The sequence below is a fragment of the Equus quagga genome, chromosome 6 (assembly GCF_021613505.1).
Source record: "Equus quagga isolate Etosha38 chromosome 6, UCLA_HA_Equagga_1.0, whole genome shotgun sequence".
Taxonomy (NCBI): Eukaryota; Metazoa; Chordata; class Mammalia; order Perissodactyla; family Equidae; genus Equus; species Equus quagga.
In genome coordinates this window covers 41485918-41510200 of record NC_060272.1, presented here as the reverse complement: position 1 = coordinate 41510200, position 24283 = coordinate 41485918, and the positions used below count along the sequence as shown (strand labels likewise).

Genomic DNA, 24283 nt, shown 5'->3' with positions numbered 1-24283 from the left:
TAAATGAAGTGTCCACATGACACCCTATTCAGCAGAACTGGCACTCTGATTATTTATTTAACAGTTTTATTTATTTATCAGTTTTGTCAGATGAATAAACATGTTTTCCATACATTATCTTAATAGAGTTGACGATGCAAAGCCAATACTATACAATGTCATGGGTGGTTCAAATATTTCAGCTTTTCTCTGTATTTCCCAGTGTTGGATAAAAGTATTTATTTATCATGTGCTAGGACCATTTTTTTCCCAATAGTAACATTGGCTGAGTTCACTTTTTCGAGTACAATTCATTATTCTGGATAACAGGGGCAGCCACCTCCTTGAGGGTCTGCCAAGATTTGCAGGATCTAAAGTGTGGTATGGGGGAGTGAAATGGAAATCAAAGGGCTGCCTTCAGCATTCATGCAGCTCTCTAAGCTGCAGGCAGACCTTTCATCTATCAATGGTCCTCTGGATTAGAGTTCGCAGAGGAACAAGGCTCATCGTGACTCACTTATTTTTCCCACACAAAATCAGAATTAGGAGGACAAGCAGTGAGAACAAATGGCTGGTTCACTCTCTCTGGTCACTGCAACATTTTTGTGTTTCTGTCAATAGTAAGAAAAACGTATACATTTCCTTCCTGAATATATGCCAAATACTTAATATCAGTATTGAGCGCTTTCTATGTTCATTCATTCATTTCAACACATATCCACTGAGTGCCTCCTGTGTGGTCAGCATTATTCTAGGCACTGGGGATACAGCACAGAACAGAGTTTCTCATGGGGCTTCCATTCTAATAGGAGCAGCTCATTAATACGTTGGATGATAACAAGTGCTTGGCAAAATATGCTGAAGGGAATCGTACTGGCATTCTGGAGTAAAATCTGGTCGATTCTGTAGGAAGCTGAGATATATTAGTAGATCCCATTTCTGCTCTCATTGTAATGATGGTCCAGATGTGTGTGCAACTATTAGTAACAAAATTAATAATAGCAAATCATATCAATATCTTCTACTTGGTTTAAAGCCGCCAGACAAAATATAAGATACCCAGTTAAATTTGAATTTCTGATAAACATAAATATTGCTTTAGTATAAGTATGTCCCACATCACTAATGGTACATATTTTGAAAAATTCATTGTTTATCTGAAATTCAAATTTAACTGGGTGTCCTGTATTTTTATTTGTTACAACTGGAAACCCTAACTAAGTGGCTTTGTTTTTCTTTAGGTAGGTGATCCTAGCCTACATAGCAGCCTTTCTCTTTTATCTGAAGCTTAAAAAATAATATTAAAATCATCTAAGTATTGCTTAAAGAAAAGTTAAAAGTATATCAGAGCCATTGCATTAATGTTTCTTACCACCTGCACATTTAAGTTAAACTTATTTGTTATACTAAAATCATGATGGTCCCTTTGTGTTGTGTAATATGAAAGACAAAATTCTTTAGTTAATAACTAATCTGAGATTGCAGATCCTACTCAAAAGAGCCCAAAATTGACTGGTTTTCAATGGGTCTGTTAAGACACTAAATAACCCCACTGAAAAACTATTTGGTAAATACAAAAGTATTAGGATTAAAAATATTAGTTAAGGAGCAGTTAATCTAGTAGTTGACAAAGTCAAGAGCCTATTCCCCGCCATCAGCACTGTGACCTTGAGGCAATTATTAGTGAATTTAAGCCTCAGTTTGTACGTTTCTTTTTGTATGGGAAAATGATACTTAATTCATAAGTTTGTAATGAGGATAGAATGATTTCAGCCAGGAAAAGAGTTGATCACAGTGCCTGGCACATTGTAAGTCTTCAATAAATGACAAATATTATTATTAAAGTTCAAACTGTTACAAATTATGTCGTGTCGTCTACTTTTCTTTTATTAAACACGGTAGTAATGACAGTTCTTGGAGGTAAAAATTATGAGGCCGCTACAAATGGAACTACTCATAGTAAAGGCAAAATAAAGTTTCCTTAAGCATAAAATACTGCATTCTACCAAAGTTTCTACCTAATTTCTGTGCTGTTCTAATTAATTACATCACGTAAAGACACTGGATTAACATCTTATATATGTTTATATCTGTGTTCTCATAGTACCAATGAATCAGTCTCAAAATTTACTTGATTGGATTGATTATAGGCAAATAAGTCCCAAATCTAAAATCTGCTAAAAGGAAAACTATACACATTGTTGGCTACTGTAAAGTAGTAAGTTTTTCCAACCAGTATACACCTAAGTCATAATTAAATGACTGAGGAAATTTTCCAGTATAGGAGTTGATCATTTGTGTGACTCTTTAATAATTTATTTAATTATTATTACGTGACTACAAATTTTCTATATAGTCACCATTTTTGTAGAAAGCATGACTAAAATGAGCACTATCTAAGTAGACAAAAGCAAATAAAATAGAGCACATTTTTAAGTGCTTCTTCAAACATCCTGCGATCTAGTCAGCATTCAGTAAAAATTTTCCAAAGGTATGAATAAATAAATGAGAAAATGAAATTTCTGAAATAAATGAAACAATTTTTCAAATAAATGAAAACGTTTGAATGAAAGAATGAACCAACGAATGGAGTGTTCAAAGAAGAAATGTGCTTCTTTGGGAACAATCTGGTTCAGACGGTTTTTCATAATTGTGTTTTTGTCATATTTGTCCTTTAAAACCTGAGACAGAGAAATAAAAGCTGATAAAAATATTTCAGTAAAGCTCTAAGTTAAACATCTACGATAACTAATCATAAAGAGTTTACATAGTATCATTAGGTTTAAGATTAAACTTTAAATTTATTGTGCAATTTCCATAAGTTGTTCCTATCTCCTGGGAAAAACATTCCAAAGTCTAAAACTTCAAGGAGACCAAACTGATTTTTTAACAATTACAAAGTCTCACTTATTTACCATCTTACACATTTCTTCTGAATAAATATTGTAGGAAAAAAAATTTAGTATTAAAAAAGCTCCTTCCTTTTGCTTTAGGACTGGTAGAGAGAGACAGCATTGCAGTTAGCGTTTTGTTCCAGCTGCTTGGAATGAGACGACGAGGCGCATCATTCACTCAAACCTCCAATTCCCCAAACTAATAGTGCTGGGAAAGAGGCAAAGGGAATAGACAGAGTTTGAACTTCACCCTAAAGGCTAATAGAAGATAGTTCTGTCAAACTCCTCCAAGCAGGAGATACCCTGGGCTACACTCAGTCCCAGAATCAAACTGAGGGACTCTTTAGGCGTGCTGCTCCATTTGACCTCCACATCATATAGGACCAAAAAGGAAGTAACACTTCCTAAAATAGTTGGGAAACAGATTTAAAATGTTTTGGATCAAAACCAGCATCTCGAATTGTAAGAGGAGGAAAACTCTGTCAATAAGGAAAACAGAGGATGATCTCTACAGAATATAACCTTGATTTGTAGCAAAGGAAATTAACTAAGGGAAGTCTCAAGTCTCCTTTATGTCTGCCTTTTCATTCCACGGACACCCCAAGTTGCTGTGAGCTAAGTGAGATATTGGAGTGTGTACCAGCGTGATGAGTGGGTGTCAAAGGTGATCACAACATAGCTAATGATAAAGAGGAAGGAGGTGATAAGCCATGGAAAGAAGAAACACTGCATTCCAGGTGCTTGTGCAATTCAGTGAAAATCAGAAAGTCAATGCCACATACCAGGCTTTCCAGCAGTGAATCAGGAATGTCTGCCTACAGTTCATTTGGGGCCGAATCAGCAAGCAATTCAGAGATATAAGGAAAATACAAAGACACATTCCAAAGGAAATAGAAAATTTGATTTCTGTATCAAAGCATTTGAGTGCAATATATAAATTATTACAAATATAATGAATTTTTTAACAAAAATATTATATATCATAAAAATGGATATTTTATTTTATTGTTATCTCTTCATAGCAATTTTATTTCACAACAGGCTACTATTACTGTAACTCAAATGTCTATTAGTATAACACAAATCAGTAATTTATGAATTTTTATCATGTGAAGAGAAACATATTAGAATGCAGCAGTGGGTTTTTAATTTTTAAAACTTTTTATAAAAACTTATACTTTCTATGTACATTTGGCAGATTATTTTGAATAGCTGACCATTTGAGAATTTAAGGTTCTTTATACAATACCATCTAAACTATCATAATCATGCATATTGTGTTTCCTCTGATTTTATATTTGAAAAACATCATTTAAAATAATTCTTTTTGAGAACTAGAAAGTAAATAAAAACGTTGTCTGAATAGTCAAAATACATTTCCCTTTGTTCATTAAAAAATGGTGGTACATCATTCATGGAAATACCCCAGGTTTTTCCTCATTTACTTGCTCAAATGGTCTCTTCAGTTTATCAACACAAATTTAATTAGAAGCATCATATTGGAAGGACTTGGCATGAGGACACTGATACAAGTAAGGAGAGAGAGCATTTCTTATTTAATAACAGTAATACTGACGTTTTGGAGTTTATTATCTGCCAGACTTTATTCAGAATAATTTGCTTATATTATTTCTAACATTTCTAACATCTTCTCTTTAAGATAGTTAGATACAGGAGAGAGAGAAAGAGATTGAGAAAGAGAGAAAGGGAAAGAAGAGAGAAAGAGACAGAGAGATTGAGAGAGAAGACATTAAGACTTCATAACACAATGTGAAGGTACAAGGCCAGTGTCAACCTCAGTTTTCATTATTCTGAAGTACTTGTTCCAAGGGCCCTGCAGATCATAAAATATCTTCGTGTTCCATATCTTTTTTGAACAACAAATGAACTAAAGTACCAAAAGCCTTCTGATTGAGCGAACATCACATAAAATTGATAGACTATAACCCAATTTCCCTTCCCTTTTTCTTATGCTGCTTGGCCTCATGTCAAGATTTTATTACATGTGGAGTACTGGTATTTCTGGCTCAAAATACCTGAACTTCTTATTGTATTTTATTTTTAACACATGCTTTTTTCTTCTTTTTTTAGTGAGGTAAGATTGGCCCTGAGCTAACAGCTGTTGCCAATCTTCCTCTTTTTTTTTCTTGCCTCTTCAAAGCCCCAGTACATATTTGTATATCCTGATTCTAAGTCCTTCTAGTTCTTCTATGTGGGATGACGCCTCAGAATGGCTTGATGAGCAGTGTGTAGGTCCATGCCCAGGATCCAAACCAGTGAACCCTGGGCTGCTGAAGCAGAGCATGCAAGCCAACCACTAAACCACCAGGCTGGCCCCTGAACTTCTTATTTTAAATTATAATCTTCTACAGGACAATCATTTTGACTGAGGAGAGATTACTGAAGAGCTACTGTTAGATATTCTATAGCTCTTTCTTAAGGAGCTTAAATCAGAACTCAACATCCTTTTCTGAATGAAGAACCCTCTTCCACTTTGTTTAAACATATATTTCCCTAATAAAAAAGAGCCTTGAGAAAATATTCCAATGAGGCACCACTCTTCCTATGATAGGACTGTACCTTTCCTAAGCCTCGGCTTGTTTTTTGTGGGGCCCCTACATCTATTTTTGGCCCCCAGAGAGAGTGCTTAGTCTAAGACCGCTTCTTAAAAAACATAAAATACAATGTATTTCCTTCCTGGACTAAAGCAACTTCTTTTATCATTCATGGAATATTCTAAAACCTAGTTCAGGTTTTCTTATTTCATTCCTAATGTGAAAGGGTTTTTCATTCGAATGCTCAGGAATGATAAAATACATGTTCGTGTCAAAACATAAAAGCATGAAAAAAAAAAATCAATGAAACCAGTGCCTGCACTTTAGGAAGTTTATCGTTTAATTCTTTCCTTCCAACGTGCATTTAAATTGAAATTATTATGTTATTTTTAACTGCACTGTTGATTTGCAGAGATTAACTGGCAAATTTGCCCAAAGTACAGTATATTGCCTGTTTGCAGATCTGACTGTGAGTTAGGCAATTAGTAATTACAAAGAAAGAAAGAGTTTACTGGCCAATTAGTAGGAATAAATCGGTAAAGGTCCAAACTTTAATTGAAGAATAAGAGCCTGGAATATCGTAAGACTTTCATTAATATTCCTCATATATAACTAAATGCTCACCAGTTAAACCGACCTGTAGATGTTTGGGTTAATTATACACATACCTAACTCCCTCTACGTTATTATTCAAAAGCTCCTTTTAGTCTTAATCTATGTAACATTTCAAACAACTGGTGCTAAATCACACAATTTTTAAAAACAAAACTTGACCGTCTACACAAGTAAAGTGAAATAAAGAGCTAAGATATTATCCTGATGATTCAAGATACCCTAAAAAAGCAATACCTATCTTTCCTCAACTAGTCAGCAAGAAATTGGAATTTACAATAATACTAACATAACTTAACACTTACTATGAACCTAGAACTATTGTAAGTGAGTTACACGTGTTAACCCCCAATCTGTACAAGTCCATGAGGTAAACAGTCTTACGATCACTCCGTGTTACAGATAAGGTCATTGGGGCAGAGCAACCTGCCCAAGGTCATGTAGCTGGCATAAGGAGGAGGTATGACCTGTGCTCAGTCTGTCTAGCTCCACAGCAATTAACAACTACACACATTTCCTCCCAACATTTTACTTAAGGGGTCTCTTTTTTAAAAAAAGTATGTATTTCTTTTGGTGAGGAAGATTGGCCCTGAGCTAACACCTGTTGTCAATCTTCTTCTTTTTTATTTTCCCTTCCCAAAGCCCCAGTACATAGTTGTATATCCTAGTTGTAAGTCTTTCTCCTTCTTCTATGTGGAATGTCACCACAGCATGGCTTGGTGAGCATTGTGGAGATCGTGCCCAGGATCCGAACCAGTGAACCCCGGGCTGCCGAAGCAGAGTGCGTGAACTTAACTACTACTCTATTAGGTCAGCCCCTCCTTAAGAGAGCTTAAAATCTATTTTGTGTACTCTAGATGGATATATTTACTAAGATATGCAATCAAAGCCTTAAAATTCCACAAACAAATTGAAATACTGTCTGTTCCCGTCTCCCTCTCTTGGCTCTCTCCCCACTACCCTCCTCCCATGTTGACATAGGTTCCTTTGGATGTGGTTAGATACTAAAAATTATAGATTAGACCCTGAAGGAAGGAGAGTATACAAAAGTCAAGGAATATATAAAGATTCCTAAAATACGATGTATCAAAAAAACCCATTAAACCAAAATAAAATCATGAATCAAAAACTTTAACCAGAATTTCTCTCTGTAAATCAGTAAAAGACCAACAATCAGTAGAAGGCTCACATAAAGTCATTATTCAATGATGGAACAGTGCATTTACACTGTTGAATATAAGCACAAACTGAGCTTCTAACGCTGAAGTGTGATTATTTTCTGGACATGAAAGTTACTATACTAAAAACTGATGCTTTTTTTTTTTTTTTTTCTCCCCAAAGTCCCCCGGTACATAGTTGTATATTCTTTGTTGTGGGTCCTTCTAGTTGTGGCATGTGGGACGCTGCCTCAGCGTGGTCTGATGAGCAGTGCCATGTCCGCGCCCAGGATTCAAACCAACGAAACACTGGGCCGCCTGCAGCGGAGCGCGTGAACTTAACCACTCGGCCACGGGGCCAGCCCCAAAACTGATGCTTTTTTAAAGAAAAGAAATAACATCTCTACATGGGGCAGTGCCACATGACTAATTCTAATATAAAGTTGACTAATCATTGCCCCAAATTTTAACTGTAATTAAATGTATGCCATGGATACATTTCCTCATAATACTTGAATTATATGATTTAACACATTTAATGCCATTTTATTAAAACACCATAGTTTTAGAGAAGAGTTGCCAGATTTAAAAAAATTAAAATAGAAGATGGCTGCTTAAATTTGAATTTCAGATAAACAATGAATGTATTTTTGGTCTAAGTATGTCCCCAATATTGAAAAGGACATTACAATATTGCAATATTTAAGATATACTTAGACCGTAAAATATTTCATTGCTATATGAAATTCAAATTGGACTGGCCACCCTGTAATTTACTGGGCAACTTACTTTACAGTTGTTAACATCTGGGCCTCCATATATTTGTCAGTCACACTAATCTGAATAAGTCTCAACCCACTGGCAGAAATGTGTGTCAAAACAGTGTTAAGGTACGTGTAGGACATTTTAGACAAACATCTATGGTTTCTTTAAAAATTTCAAATTGTTTTCAAACACTAGACAATGTCTTTTATATTTGCTTTATGTATTAAGGTAAATAAAAGACATTAGTTTGATTTTATGAGTATACGTCCTTTACAATTAGCAATTTATTTCCAGATTTTTCTTGGGCGATGTTTTTATTTTGAGGTTTTAAAAAAAAAACACTTTAATCTTATGCTTCAAAGAGTTACTGAAATCAGTAAACTCCTATTTTTTGATATGGGTACTGATTTGCTTATCTATTTATCTATTAGTTTTAACACTCTCAAATTATTATAAACACAGATATACAAAGAATAACTTCTTTCTCCTCGAGGGCAGACCACATATCCAGGGTTAGGTAATGTCATGCCTCTTCACGGATCCTTAGAAGAATGAATCACATGACGGTATGCAGCTATGGAAATGCGATTCTAAGCAGCACACCAACGAAAGTTGACATTACCCTTACTTTACACTAGGAGGCATGTTGTCCCTACAGATTTTTCTACTAAAGCAAACATACTAGTCGTGACCTCTTAAATAAGCTCGAATGCAAGAGAATATTACTAACAACTTTTAAATATTTATAATAAATGACTACTCAAACTAATTCTTTCTGGAATTAAAGTCATACTTAAAATTGATGACATCTAAAATTTTCCAGCAGAGAAAGATGGTGTTCCTGCCTGTTTTACAGCTATCTTTTACCTACTTTATGAAATAATACATAAAGTCATCTCATTGTACCTCTTTTAAAAGTAAAATGGTAATAAAACAGAAAATGTATTGTGAATAATTAATATTATAATAAATACTTTAAAATCATAAAGTGAACATAATTTGTTTAAGGTAAAGCAATGAAGATACTGGAGTACAAATATGCTACTATATCATTTTTATTAGACTTTAGAGAACTGTGATGTTTTGGAAGCATCCATCAGATATGATAAATATGAAAAAAAGTCACATCAAAAGAATTCAAAATATAAAGTTTTTTAGAATTTGAGACCAACCCTTTTTTAGAATTTTTATTTCTTCTAATGTATAACAATAATTTTACGCTTCAAAATTCACCATGGTACTTTTTAAAACTTGATTGGAAACTTTTGCTAAATAATTAAAATACGTCTTTTACTTCTACACCTTTTCAATATCTAATGATAATAATAACAATAAGAAATTAATGATATCTGTAAACTAAGCCTGCATTATACGCCAACCACTTTGTCACCTCAAGGTCAACGAGTTAAATGATGGGCTATTTGGATTCCACAGTCTGTGTTCTTAATCACACACAACTCCACATTGCCTACAAGAAAAGCCACCATTAACTGTACAGGACTCCAATCTCCCCGAAGGTTTCAAATATCTTTTTAAATGTACCTTAATTTTTGTAGTTTTTGCTGTCACTCCACCGTTCCCTCACTTTTGCCTGCCCTAAACATTAAGGTTTGTCATGAATTTTTCCTTAGGCTCCTTGTCTCTCTTCATCATTCTCTTATTTATTCCTATAATTTCATTCACCATCTATGTTGTCAGTTTCTAATTTCCAACTCAGAATCATATTCTTAGTTCCTAGATAACCTAGTCCAGTAGCTCAAACTTTAAAACTAAAGATAAAATTGTTAATTCTTAATCTGAGATTTTCTCTTATAGTCTCTAATTTATTTGTGTCATTTTCGAGTAAGTCTCCCAAACTAAAATCTTGGAAATACTGTCAAGTCTTTCTTTTCCCTTATCTGTTATATCCAATTAGAATTTATCTCATAACTCCTCATCATTTAAAATCTGGTCCCAACCTATCTCTCAATCCAGTTTCATTTATCGCCACATACTTGAGCAGATTAATATCAGCCATTTGTTGAGTATCTACTATGTTTTAGGCACTGTGCTAGGTGATTACTTACATAAAATAACTCATTTTTATAAAAATATTCTCATGGGGCTGGCCCATGGCCGAGTGGTTAAATTCGCCTACTCCATTTCAGCGACCCAGGGTTTTGCTGGTTCACATACTGGGTATGGACATGGCACTGCTCTTCAGGCCATGCTGAGGCTGCATCCCACAGCCACAACTAGAAGGACCCACAACTAAATATACAACTATGTACTGGGGGGCTTTGGGGAGAAGAAGGAAAATTTTAAAAAATAATAATAATTTTAAAAAGGTTAAAAAAAATTCTTACAGATTTTAATAGCCCCATTCTGGTGATTAGGAACCTGAGGCCAAGCTGTGGAGCTGAGCATACCTGCATGTCCTACTCACCACTTGCCCTACTGACCATGACCTTCCATAGCACCAAGAAGCCCATTGCCCACACACACACACGCATTTTATTAACTTAGGCAATTTCTATTCATCCAATGTCACTTTAAAGTATAACTCTACAGAATCTTTATTGATTCTTTATTCAAGACTTATTCTATTCTAAAACCTTATACTTTTTTATGCACTTATCATTAGCATTTATTCTAGTTAACTATTGTTATTGGTACCCAGTATCTTCTCTCTTACAAAAAGCAATCTTTCTTTTTCTTTTTCTTGTTTTGTCCCTTTTTTATGGTCTATAAAATGCTCATAGCATTCCCCTCAGGAAAAAAGAATTGCAAAACAATTTCAGGAACTTCCCCAGATTCCCAAAAACCTACCCAAGGGCCTCTCCAACCAAAGAACTCAGATTAAGAGCTCTTGCTCTTAGTTTAGTAACTGTGAGGTTGTTTAAGTTTAGAGAGTCTTGGTTTTAATGTCTGTCCCCAGAAGCCAGTGTGGGACCTGGCACAGAGTAGCCTCTATATGATGGTTTATAGAACAAATAGATAAATGACCAAATAAATGAGTGAATCACGGAAAAGGCAAGTGAATAAAGGATCTTCAACAAAAGACCTTGAATACTAAGATATATCAGAATGACAAAGTCATATAAATTGTGGCAGACATGATCTAGGTGGGCCCTCATGATCCCCATCTCCTGGTGTTCACGACGATATGTATCCCCTTCCCTTGAGTGTGGGCGGGATCTGAGACTTGCTTCTAACCAAAAGAATATGGCAACAGTAATGGAATGTCACTCCCATGATTATGTTAAGTCATACAAGACTCTATGTTGTTACACACTCTCTAGAGACTCTCTCTCTAACTGGCTTTGAAGAAGTAAGCACTCCTGTTGAGAGGGATGTGTGGCTAGCAGCAGAGAGTGGCCTCCAGCTGCTGAGAGCAGTCTCTAGCCAACAGCAAGCAATGTACTGGGGCTCTCTGTCCTACAAGTGCAATGAAATAAATTCTGGTAACCATCTGAAGCATATCGGAAGTAAATTCTTCCACAGTTTAGCCTGCAGATGAGAACACAACCTGGCTGACACCTTGATTGCAAGTTTTTGACACCCTGAGCAGAGGACTCAGCCAAGCCATGCTCAGACTCCTGACTTAAAGAAACTGTGAGATTATGAATGTGTGTTGTTTTAAGGCACTAAATTTATGGTAATTAGCAGTAGAATACAGATAGATAGACACATAGATACACACGTAGACACATGGAGAGACACATAGATAAGAGATGGGTAGATATATATTTGGTTTACAATCAAGATGCTTTTAATCTAGAAAATGTTCTGCCTGCTCTGATTTTGAGGTAAAACTAGTTAATAGTAGATAAGTTTTGAACGTAGATTTAGAGAAACATATTTAACAAAGCAAAGAATTAAAGTCTCACAGGATAAAAAAGGTAATCAAATTATGTTTTTTTTAAATTACTGAGTTTTGGGAAACATTTTTTCTCCTTAAAATTATGTAGGATTGATTACCTTTTCTCTATCCCATTCTCTGAGGAACTTTAGATTCATTAACTCAGGGGCCACTTTTGTAGAATCATCCTGAATTGATTACAAAAGTCTCATGGGGCAGCAAACACAACAGGTGACAATATGAAATCTCTGAACAATTGTTTTTAGATTTACGTAATTAACTCAACCCAGGATACTTATAAAAGTTATAAATACAGTTCACCAATATTATTTAATACAATACTGTGCTGCCCAGATAAAATTCATGTTTAATTCTCAAAGCTTATTATCATTAGTGATTTTTTTTCCTGCAGGTTAGGATTAGCACAATTTCTTAGGATCGGAATTTGATAGAGTAATTATACTTTTTCTGGAATCTTCTTTACTTTATTAACTTGCCTTTTCTGCCCAAAATGACAGCCTGTTTCTCATGCCCAAATATTTTAAATTTTCAAGTTTTCTTACCATGTATGGCCTATATCTTTAGTACTGACAGGAATAATATTTTTAATGTAACTTTTACTTGATGCAAAATATGTATGTACTGAGAGAGAATTTTTTTCTCAGCTCTGTGTTAGGTGATTTCCACGTATGTTAGCTCATTACAAAATGAAAATATAATTTTGAATACATTATTAAAATTGTGGAAAATATGGACAATTAAGAAGAAATCGATACTCCAACCCAAAGATAACCACAATTAACATGGTGCACTACATTCTAGCTTTTGTTGTTTGTTTGTTTGTTTTTATCTTAATAGGACACTTTTAGTTTGTCTGATTGCATTTTCATATATTTGTGAAATATTGATTTATTCATTCAGTCAACAAATAAAATCTGCATCACAGAATGCCGTTTCAGTCAACAATGGGCCACATATACGGTGGTCCCATAAGATTAGTACCACATAGCCTAGATGTGTAGTAGCCTACACCATCTAGGTTTGTGTAAGTACACTCTATGATGGTCCCACAAAACCATCTAACACATTTCTCAGAACATATTCCTATCGTTAAATGATGCATGACTGTATACATTGCTGGCCTATTATATGCCAGGTATGGTTACAAATAGTGAATGGAAAGGTGAGCAAATAGTCAGAGATTAATGGGGGAGACAATTGTTAATCAAATAATCATAGAGATTTTCTTTGAGGAAAAGGGATAAGAGTCATGATACTGTTCCAAAGAAATGAGCACTAAATAAGAGTCAGCATATATGAGTTTTATTCTTGACTCACAAACTATGTAACTACAGGCAAAGGATTTCCCTTTTTATGCCTCTGTACAAAATAATTTTATACTGCATGATCTGTAGGGTCCTACCAAGGTCTAAATCTTCATTAACTTATCAACCTAAAAAGCATATTCACCTGTTATTTTACCCTCAAAATAAGTTTATTTGGGACTAGCCAAAAGAATTGCAATTTGGGATGTGCTTGCTCTGGCGAACCATACGCAATCCAGAGGACAAAAGAGGTGAGCTTGCTTTTGTAGAGAAAAAGGGGGGGCTAGTGAGGGGCTGTCCTAAACAAAAGTCCATTGGGGGAAAGCAACAGTTCAGGGTGGCAACAGTTTTTCATTGGCCGAGCTGCAGCACTTCTCATTAGCCGTGCTGTTGCCAGGTGGGGTAAGAAATCTTCCTTCAGTAGTAAAGTAGTTGTACTGCCTGTGGAAGATGCAAGAACACATCTCTTCCTATCTGGAGTAATTGATGATGTATGATAGGGTGTGAGAGCTCCCCCAACAGGCCTTCCTGACTCCAATTTTGAGGTTTCTCATTCATTTCACAATCCCAACGCCAAAAAAATTCTGTAGTTTTCTCACAAGCTGTTCATTTCACTAGCAGACTGTTCAACCATCTCCATAAGATTCAATTTCTCAAATTTCCTCTTAAAAAATAAGATTAGCGCCCCCAAATTTAACTCAATGAGTTATACACTGCCTTAAAACAGTGTCTACATTAAAGGTGGTGTCTTCGAACAGCAAAAACATAAACTGTGGAGTCAGGCGCTCCTGAGTTCACATTCTGCCTCAGCTACTTGCTCGGTAGTTTTGACAAATAACTTAAATTTTCTGAAATTCAGTTTCAATACTATCTAACTTGCTATATCGGTGTGGGATTATAGACAATATATTGAAATATTTACTAGCATTCCTGACTCATAAGTAGACCTCAATAAAAATTACTCATAAACATCATCAAGCATCAAAATCATTCTTAGTGAGAATTCATCAACTGATTCATACGCAGTCCAGGTATTCAGAAGCAGATGACAGAGAGGGCTTTCATAAACGAAATATAATCTGCTATTTTGCACATGGTTAAACAGCAGAAAATCCTTTAAAATAACATTTAAAAGAAATATTGGATATAAAAATAACTCTATTCATAATTCTCAATGGACAAAATTAAGACTTAATGCTGAATTAGTGGTAATAAGCTGACCCTGATCTGATCACATAATTGTTTTTGTTTGCTTATAACTTAGTAAAATTCTTTCATCAGTCTAGTCATATTGGTCAAAAATAGCAATCTTCAATTGCAAATCCCTTTAGTCTTTTCTTAGAATTAATGGTTTTATTGAATTTTACATGGAGCGTATGATCACATAAATGAGTTAAGTTCTTAAGGAATTATGATTTACTCTGCTATTTGGGAATGGGATAAATCTTTGAATGCAGAAAAGGTAACGAAACTCAGTACAGGAAATACTGCATGTCTGTGTGTCATTCCTGGGGCAGTTGGCTAAGTCAGCTCTAAGACTCAGATGTACCTAGAACATAGAGACACCGTCTATTTGGTTACCAGAGAGGTACTTGTCATGCCCTGCCTTTAATCTCTTCTTGGGTGTCATACAACAGCTCAGGGCTGAGGTTTGTGCTTAATGATTTTATTGCTAAATTTTAAAGGGACGTTCTCAAAGCTTTATTTTACTCAAAAGGTCTTTAATGGAGGCAAACACCCATTTACATTCAAGTATTCCAAATACATATGTAATTACTGAAAATCTCTGCTTAATTGCAATTTCACCATTTGAAACGTACTTCAATGTATAAAATATGCTTGCTGTATACAAAAACATTTGGCTATACTTTTGTAAACTAAACCATGTCTTTGCATCAAAAAGATTAAGAGAAAGAGGAAAAACAGATATATTTTTGTTTGTTTGTTTTTCCTGAGGAAGATCTGCCCTGAGCTAACAAGGGCAGATATGTTTTATAGACTGATTCTGAGTTTTATACCAGACTCCCACTATATACTTAAACTTTCTATTTTTGGAATTTTAAAATACACAAAAAATTAGAGAGAATGGTATAATAACTTCCATACAGCCATTATCCAACCTCAATTGCTAACATCTCGTCGTTTAATTCATTCCTATCATTACTATCACTATTATTATTTTGCTGAAGTCTTATTAAAACAAATTCCAGACATCATATTGTTTCTCTTATAAATTCTTCATAATCTATCACGACCAATAAGGATTTCCTTTGAATAAAACTGCAATTACATTATCACATTGAATAAAATAAATAATTTTTAATATCATTTAAATCCCAGCACATACTCATATATCTACAATTGTCTCAAAAATTTATTTTCTGTGATACTGATAGTGAAAAAAGAAACAAATTTATTCATCACCATTGGAGAGTTCTAAGGCACCAATTCATTCTGTAAATTAATATACTACTCAAATATATATCCCAGATTTCCTGTGAGAACAGCATCTCAAGGTAATCAATGATTAACGGGGTGAAATTCTTCACCACACATTTTTAAAAACCACTTTGTTAAAAAGGAATAATTCTTTTCGTCTATCAGTTTTATATCCACCCACTGTACAAGTTAATAGCATGCTCTGTAACTGTTTTAGCAATAAGGACAAAAATCATTTTACTTATTTGTGAAAATAATTTTGAAATATTAACGATTTTTTATCTGCTTGTATATATCCCTTTACCTACCCCAGTTTTTTCAAATTGGGCTGGCAGATACAGGTTTCAGATTCACTGAATGGATGAGGATGAGACAGAGTGGAGAACAGTAAAAAAGCATTCAGTTATTTTGCAAAGTTCTAAACCTGCCACGGAGCTTATCTTTTCAGTTGCTACTGAGGCAAAAAAAAAAAAAAAAAAAAAAAGAGGACTTGTGTCTTTGAGGGAAACTATCAAGAAAAACAGTGCGGATCCCCAAGCCCAGACATTAAAAACATTTACTCAAGCTGACTGGGAAGAAGAGGGGTGAAAGGGATGGGAATAAAGAGGAGAGATTCCACATCCTGCTTGTTGGGCAGAACTCAGAGAAATCCGGAGGCTTGGGATGAGAGAGTCCTAAAGCCAGATTTCACGACAGAGTCCAAGGAAACAAGAAGATCCTAGAAAGTGATGCACTGCACTGGGCAGCTAGGCATGGGGGTCCAGAGACAGCCTTGCACAAACTCCTTTGCCCTTCCACGGCACAAAGGCAACAGCAGTATTTCTGAAGGAGCCAGGAGGACTGGAACGAAGGCAGTGTCATTTGAGACTCATGTGGACCTAATGAGACAATGGGCATCTCAGTGAACATAGACAGATAACCCAGGGACCAGAATATCTCAATTCTTTATGGCTTGATATAGAATCGCTGGGATTGAAGGAAAAAAGAAGTGTAGTTTCTGCCACACTGGCAAAATGGGGATTAGAAATTTAAAAATAAATGAAAGAAAAAAATGAAAGTTATATTTCCAGCACATCTAAATTATTGGCATGAGTCATATCTGATACAATAGATAAAGATTACTCTAGATTTTACATATCACTTACAAAAACCATTGATTATAGATTAATTTGCAAACTTTTAAATTTATTTTTGGCATTGCATGTAAAAATTTCCATCTTTTCCTTATTTTTTTAAAAAAATCAAGTTTGATATAACATAAAATTGATGATGCCAACGACCCAAAATTATAAAATTTAAAATAAAGAATATTTTAAATCAATGCTTCTGTGTGTGATTGTGTGTGTTTAGAAGCAAGACCCTATATTAAAGCCTAAAGTTTTCAAAGACCTCCCATAAGACATCATTTGTATTAATTTTTTTGAAAAAATGCACAATGAAAAGAGTTACTATGAAATCAGTCCTAATTCTTAGTGATTTTTTTAATTGAGAAGTATCATATTTGAAAAAAAAGAGGAATTCATACACATGCAACAGTTAACAACTCTATAGATAATACTGACATTCATGATTTATACACATATAGCACAATTGCTAGAAAATCATGCCTCTTTAAGAATTATCAGACCACAGACAGAAAACCCCAGTGAAGACAAAGGAAACAGTTTAGATCTAAATAGCAAGATTATTACTATTGAAGATTATTGCTTCAATTATACTGTACCTCACTTTACAAATTCTTCAAAGTTAATTACAAAAATGTGACTGCAGAATTTTAAGATAATATATCATAATACTATTCTAATATGAATTACCATTTAGTTATGAATCTCTTAATATCTCTGGGCTATTCTAATTAATTCTGCTCTAGACATTTACAAAGGAGGTTAAAATTTTAACTCCCATTAAATGTCAAAAGAACTGCTAGCCTCGAGGGGCCCTCTGGGCTCCTCCTTTCCCTATCTGCCTCTTCTTTCCCAATGTTGAATAAGGATGCTGTCGCCATCAAGCAGCACTGTTCAGTTTAACACATTTTATTGACCATGATTCTCCTGGGTGAAGTCACCATGTTGAGTTGAATGTTGGAGTGTGCAAGGGTGTGCCATCTCTTGGGTCTCTTTTTCCATGTGACTAGATTGGCAAAAACTCTGGGGACTTCTTGAACCAGGCTTAAAAGGGTTTTTTTTTGGCTTTAGAATCTCTTCTATCTTCTTGCATTTGGCGGCTTGCCCAGTGCTGTTACCCAGGTCTAAGAAGTCATTGCGTGAGTAGGTGCTCATATTGGATAATGGTCTGGCCTAGGGCAGCTTAGGTTCACCATACTTCAGTCTACTTTTTTTTAAATTTCTATATCTATAAAAATAACTTTGTTGAACTATGTAGATAAGTCCTAAAACCATTTGCACCAGAATGTTTAAAATGGAGTCTTTCTGTCTTGGTTTTGGCTTATACAAGAGGAGCCAACCACTACCATCTTCAGAACAGGTAGTCAAGAACCTGTTTTGAGACCTTTGGCTTAATGCCAATAAGAGATGTTTTAAAATTGGAGACTAGGAAATCAGTTTACAAAGCGCTGTGCTACCTCTCTGACCTCTTCACACAAGCCCAGGAAAGGCTGATTCAGTGGAACCACTTCGATTCAATGGTGCTTAGACTAATCAAACCCAAGAAATCTAAGGAGAATAGTTGGCCAGCTCACCCAAATGCTGTGTGATGAGAAATTGTCTCTTTGGGTACGGCCTGACCTTCTGGATATGTGAAGTCAAAAGATGCACTTACGTTTTCATTATGAGACCAAGATATAGAACACGAGAGGTCAAGAACCACAGCTGGTATGGAATTTACTTAGATCTTTCTAAAAGATTGGCTGATACAGGGAAAAACCTTAGCAGAAAGGAGATGCAAATGTCACGATGCCAATGAGAAGAGAACCATATATCAGAGAAACCTGCAGAGATGGGGGCACAGACTGGAGGAGACGTACAAAAGATCCCTCCACCACCCAGGAAACAGTTTAAAATCCTAGAAGTCAGAGAACACCAAAGCTGGATTACCACAACAGGACTAGTGAAGAAAGCCTTTTCATGCTTTTTACCTCCTCTTGGTATTTCTACTTCAGCCACAAAATTGCCAGAGGCACTTTAATGTCTAAAGCAGTAGGAGAGAAGTAGCTAGAAAATTAAGAAAAAGTCACCTTATCCTCATTTCACGCTGTAGGCAACCAGTTTTAAGCAAGTTCAAGAAGAGTTAGAAAAAACTTTTAATTTAAATCAAATAGAAATCATGTTTATTATTCTGGACTGGACATAATTATTATCGGATTGAACTCAATTTTTTAATAAAAGTGAACTGATTAGTGATTTTTTTTCTTTTTTAAATAATAGCATGACCAAAAAAGGTATAGCACTTGCCCAAAATTTCCTCCAAAGGCCAAGGAAGAAGCAGCCTCACAGGACTGACTTTAGGCAGTGATTTCTGAAGTGGGGTGTGGGTCTGTAGAGAAGAAAGGTTTTTGCCAATTACATCTCACTGGTTCAGCTTGCCAAAGTATTGATTAAAACCAAATCATCGCAAATTGAAATAGACAAAAAGGTAAAACCCGAAACTCATTATCACCCCTCTTCACACTTGTTCTAATTACTGTTTTATCTTTTTTATTGTCTTCATTTGAAAATAGCATTCCACAGGACAATTTTATATATATATATATATATATATACATACATACTTTTTTCCCTTATTCTTCGTTGATTATGTTCTACTTGACTGTATTTTACCAGTTCTAAAATAATGTTAAAATGTCTTCACATTTTAACATCTTTGACAGGATGTCTTGTAACAAATGGCTTTTCACAATTATATTTGTAGCATTGTTTCTTCTTTAACGGTTCATAAAATAAAGATGCATTATGCAATTTAACAACAAATATATCAACACATTTGGCTTGACATACAGCAAAGAATATAACAACAATATAGCCAGCAAAAAGCAACCAAATGTCTATTTACTTGCTCCCCAGAATTACGGTTAAAACTCAAACGTACAACAGAAAACCAGAAGAACTCGAAGGGGTGGAAGTTTTTAAGGGGACTTACCAGAGTTGGGGTCAGAGTTGCCGTCCGCCTCGGTCCTCTTGTCCGGAGAGGCCTGGTCGTAGAATTCGTCCTGTGGCTGAACCAGAGGAAGAGGGTGTGAGATCAGGGTTCCACTACCCACCGGCTCGTGGTCTCCCAGACCACTGTCACTGCAGCTTTCCTGGGAGCCATCGGGGAGGTGAAACGTAACGCGGCGCTGCGACTACAAAGAAGACCACAGGACACGCGGATTAACACTCCTCCCAAATGAAACAGGCGCAGCGGCACACAAATTCTAAGCAATTTTCAACAAACGATACAATGTAAAAAGCAAAGTAAATAAAACTTGCAACAAAGCTAGGAACAAACATTTATTATTTGCTATTTACTTTGTAATGTACAACTCGCAAAATCTAAGAAAAGATTTCAATCTTGTACAATTCAAGAACAAAAAACTAACGAGAAGTGGTTAAGATTTGTAGCAAGAAAGGCAAAAAGAGAATATCTATAGTAGTTGTTGAAGTTATACAAAAATACTTTAAAGAAGCAGAAATGTGCAAATGTTTGTTCCATAGATCTGAATAAATACATAGATAATACAACATTCCATTTTTTTGAATGACCAGGCATGTGATTTCTTGATAGTTTCAAGGTAGTTTTTGCAATGAAGTCATTATTGCCCACTGGCCCAGATATTACCACCAGCCACTGGTTATGGGATATCCCAGTTGAAAGGTGTTTGGAATATTACTTTGTCATCTATTTGCACAATGTCAGTATCAGAAATGACCTAAAATATGTATATGGCATTTCAATAAATTTTAGTGTTTTAATAAAATAAAATTGTGCATTTCAGCACAGACTGCTGCTTAACTCTCTTGGTAAATATTCTTTTAGCTGATATAATCCATGAGCTATAAGAATATTTACAGTTATACAGGGTAGAGATTTATGCCTTATGAATTATATGAGAGTTGTAAATTTGCGCTATATGTATGACTGCACCTAATTTTCATTCTGCTTTAACAGCCAAAAGACCATTCAACATCGTGTCATATGTGACCACTTTTACTCAGATTTAATAAAATTGTGAATATATAAATAATAAAATATATAAATACATAATGTATAATATGATCATTTTACAATACCTAAAATTTGTTTTTCGAGAGACAACTTATAGATTGTATCCATCTCAAAGAAAAACTAATGCAGTTAGAGACAAAATGCTACAGACAGAAATACTGCTACTCTACAAGTGCGTTTTTACACACTGACAGTAGAACATAGTCTATTTCCTATGAGTCACTGGTTCAAATCCAGCTCTGAGTCATAATGGAGAAGAGCTGATACCACTTTATTGCTGTTCAACGACCTGTGTGAAATGATTTGATAGTTCAGTACATTTTTAATGAACTGATGCCAACATCACATAAACTATAATCATAAATGGTACTAATTGAGTCTATTGTAGCACATTTCACCTTCATGCACAACTCTGTCAGTACCATCATTCCTCCCTCAATAGTTTTGAAACGTGCCTAGGTGAGTGCTACATGATATGCGAGCCAAATTGGAATATTAATATCCAAAATGTATTTCTCCTTGTATAGGAAAGGTCAAGCTACCATTTTCATTTATCATACTGTTTCCCCTCTCATGTAAATTTACCCTCTAGGGAAAACCAATAATACAAGTATTTTCCATTCTGTTTCAATATGCCCTTAATTCCTCAGTATCCTTTGTGATAAACCTGGCACTAATGCCAATGACCAGACTGCCCTTTTTACGTGACTGTCAAAGACAGCTCTGAAAGTGATTAGCCTACTAAAAATCCATAGTTTTAGTGATTCAAGTATCTTCGATGTTATCTCTGGAGGAATATCTCTTAGTTATAGCTCACGTGAGTAAAAAAGTCAAAACACAACAGAAAGACAACGGAACAGATGATTCTGCAATCTGTATAAAGCATTTCCAGAACCCTCATAAGCCATTATAAGTTATATGTTTCATAGACAGAAGAAAAAGAGGAAAATTTGCATCTGTGATCTTCTTCTAAACACAATTAATGTTGCTTCAATTACAATATTTTTTTCTCCTAAGAAGTGTCTAAATCTGCAATACTATTTATACTTGAATCTGAATCCAGTAGTTTCCACAGTATGGTCATTAGAACTAGCATTTATTGAGCTACACACACATATATATATATATGGTATAGCCTGGTACGTTAATTACACTGAGAATAACAGGGAAAATGTTTTCTTCAAAACTATTTCAAATACACTTATTAGATTCCATCTCTCATATACACTATGACAATTCTTTACCACTTTATAAGTGAGAATAAGAAAAGACAGAAATCTAGTGTAATTTATTTGCAATAAGACACTGTAAATTAGAGTGATATAATGTTTAAACTACTGTGCCTTATGGAAATATTCCCTAATTAATTTGACTCAAAGATGTTTAAGTCTTAATTGGCAAAATTGTGCACAATTCGTCAGTCTAATGGGAGGTGGGGGTGGTGATGCATATGGACTAAGAATTAGGACAGGGATATTACGGTATGAAAAGCAAATTGATCAAGCAAATCAATCTTTAATTTATCATCATAATGACTGATGCAAGTAGAAGAATGTTTGAAATATCAAAGTAGATATAAGTAACGTATCTAAATAAGTTGAAGTGCAGAAAAATGAGGATCTATGAAGTGTTAAGAAACAGGAGTTGGGGGTGTCGTCAAGGATTCAATAGCACTCATTCTGGTTTTGCTAAAGAGCACCAGGTGAGGAGCCAGAACCAGACATTTTGGCTGGGAGCCCTTGCTCAGCAGAGACTGGCCCACGGCAGGGCACTTTATTTCTTTGAAGGAGTTCCTGCCTTTGTAAAACAGAGAAAATAGTGCCTTCGCCAGAGGCGTGTTGTAAGGCTCAAATAGATAAAATAAGACATGTTCCTGGTATATAATACGTGACACATAGTAGGTACTCAATAAAAGGTAGCTCTAATTCTTGAAATTTATAGCTATATATTCTCTTTTAACCGGGGCTATCAATGTTAGTTTTAAAGATAGGATTCCTTCAGCCTAGAAAACAAGTATTGTTCTTTTGGAAGAAAACTGCGTGAACCCCCGAATCTTGGCATGCCTCAGAAGGTGCCTGTAGATCATGTCAGCTCAGCGCCTCTCTGAGGGGAAGCTGCTTTTGGGTGGGAGTGAGGGATGAAGACCAACTGTTTAGAATACAGGCTTTCTCCTTAGAGAAAGTGAAGCTTTTCTCATTCTCCTTTCAAGAAACAATTGTATATTCGAAGAGAGAAAGAGGGAGGATTTTTTCTTACTGTCTCTGGGAATTTTGCCTTTGGGTTATCCCCATGGAAATAGGCCCAATTTGGCTTATAAACATAGTCAAACCCTGCCTGACTGCATTGAGACATCACGTGTTATCACGAGACGGCTTCAGACTTTCCAAAGCTGGGCACTTACATTTTGTTTTCCTAAATCCATTTCTTACTCATTCCATTTTCTCCCATGGGAAACATTATTGTTATTATCGGCTATGTCTGGTTAATGGTTTGAATGTCACATTTGTTTGTCTTGTTTATCACTGACAGGTTAGCTCCAGGTCCCTGGCTGCCCTGAGAAAGAATAAGATGGGAACAAACAACTCCTAAGACTGCTTCATGTTATTTTATCTCAGGGCTGCTGATAGGAATTCTGCCCAGGGGAAGCTTTCATCAGAGACTCTGTACTCTACACAATCATAAAGGGCCATTCATGCAAATATAGATAAGTCCAGGATCCTGCAAGTCAGAAGGTGTCACTGGTTCCATTTGAGAAACATCACAAAGCACCTTTGCAACATTTTTTTATAGGTTAGTTGAAAAGAACGAGGGAAAATTCAAGACGTCCTGGGAAGATCTATGTATTTCCTGTACTGGGCACTTTTCTTCAAGAGTCACTGAAAGAATGAATCTCCTAAGAAATCCCAATCATTACTTGAACGCTTCTCATGAGTGTTTCTTACTGGTATTGAATATTCATCAATGAATGACTCACATTCAAGCCTACAATCCCAGTCCCATTAATCCAGAGAGATTCCCGTGTGCAAAGATTTGGTGGTAAATTTCATTGTGTCTTTGCATGAAATAGCAAAAAGGCAGAAAAAAGTGAAATGTCCAATAGGTGATTAATTAAAGTTATGTAATATTATACAATTGAATAATTCACAATACTTAAAATTGTGCTAATGTTTATAGATATAGAAAATATATATAATCTATCATTAAGTATAAAAATCAGGTTAGTAAAAATGTTACTTGGTTGAATTGCATTCTTGTTAATGTGTTTTTGTGTGTCAATATGCATACATCAAGTGTTTAAAGTGATATTATTTGGTCATGAAATTGTGGTATTTTAAAATTTTATTGTTTGAACTACATTAAAATTTCCATGCATTATCTCTGTAATATTAAAACATATTCTAATGTGGCTATAATAACCAAGACAAAAAAATAACAAATGTTGGAGAAGTTGTGGAGAAAAAGGAACCCTGATACACTACTGGTGGGAATGCAAACTAGTGCAGCCACTATGGAAAACTGTATGGAGATTTCTCAAAAAATTAAAAATAGAAAAAAC

The 24283-nt window shown here is 35.1% G+C and overlaps 1 protein-coding gene across 1 annotated transcript in view; it reads right to left on the bottom strand.

Annotated features, from left to right (window-relative positions):
- Nucleotides 1-24283, bottom strand: part of PCDH9 (protocadherin 9) — an 870094-nt gene that overhangs the window by 276749 nt on the left and 569062 nt on the right. The window contains exon 4 of the mRNA XM_046663770.1: nt 19663-19864. Within this exon, the coding sequence (XP_046519726.1) occupies nt 19663-19864 (202 nt within the window). The remainder of the gene's footprint in view (nt 1-19662; nt 19865-24283) is intronic.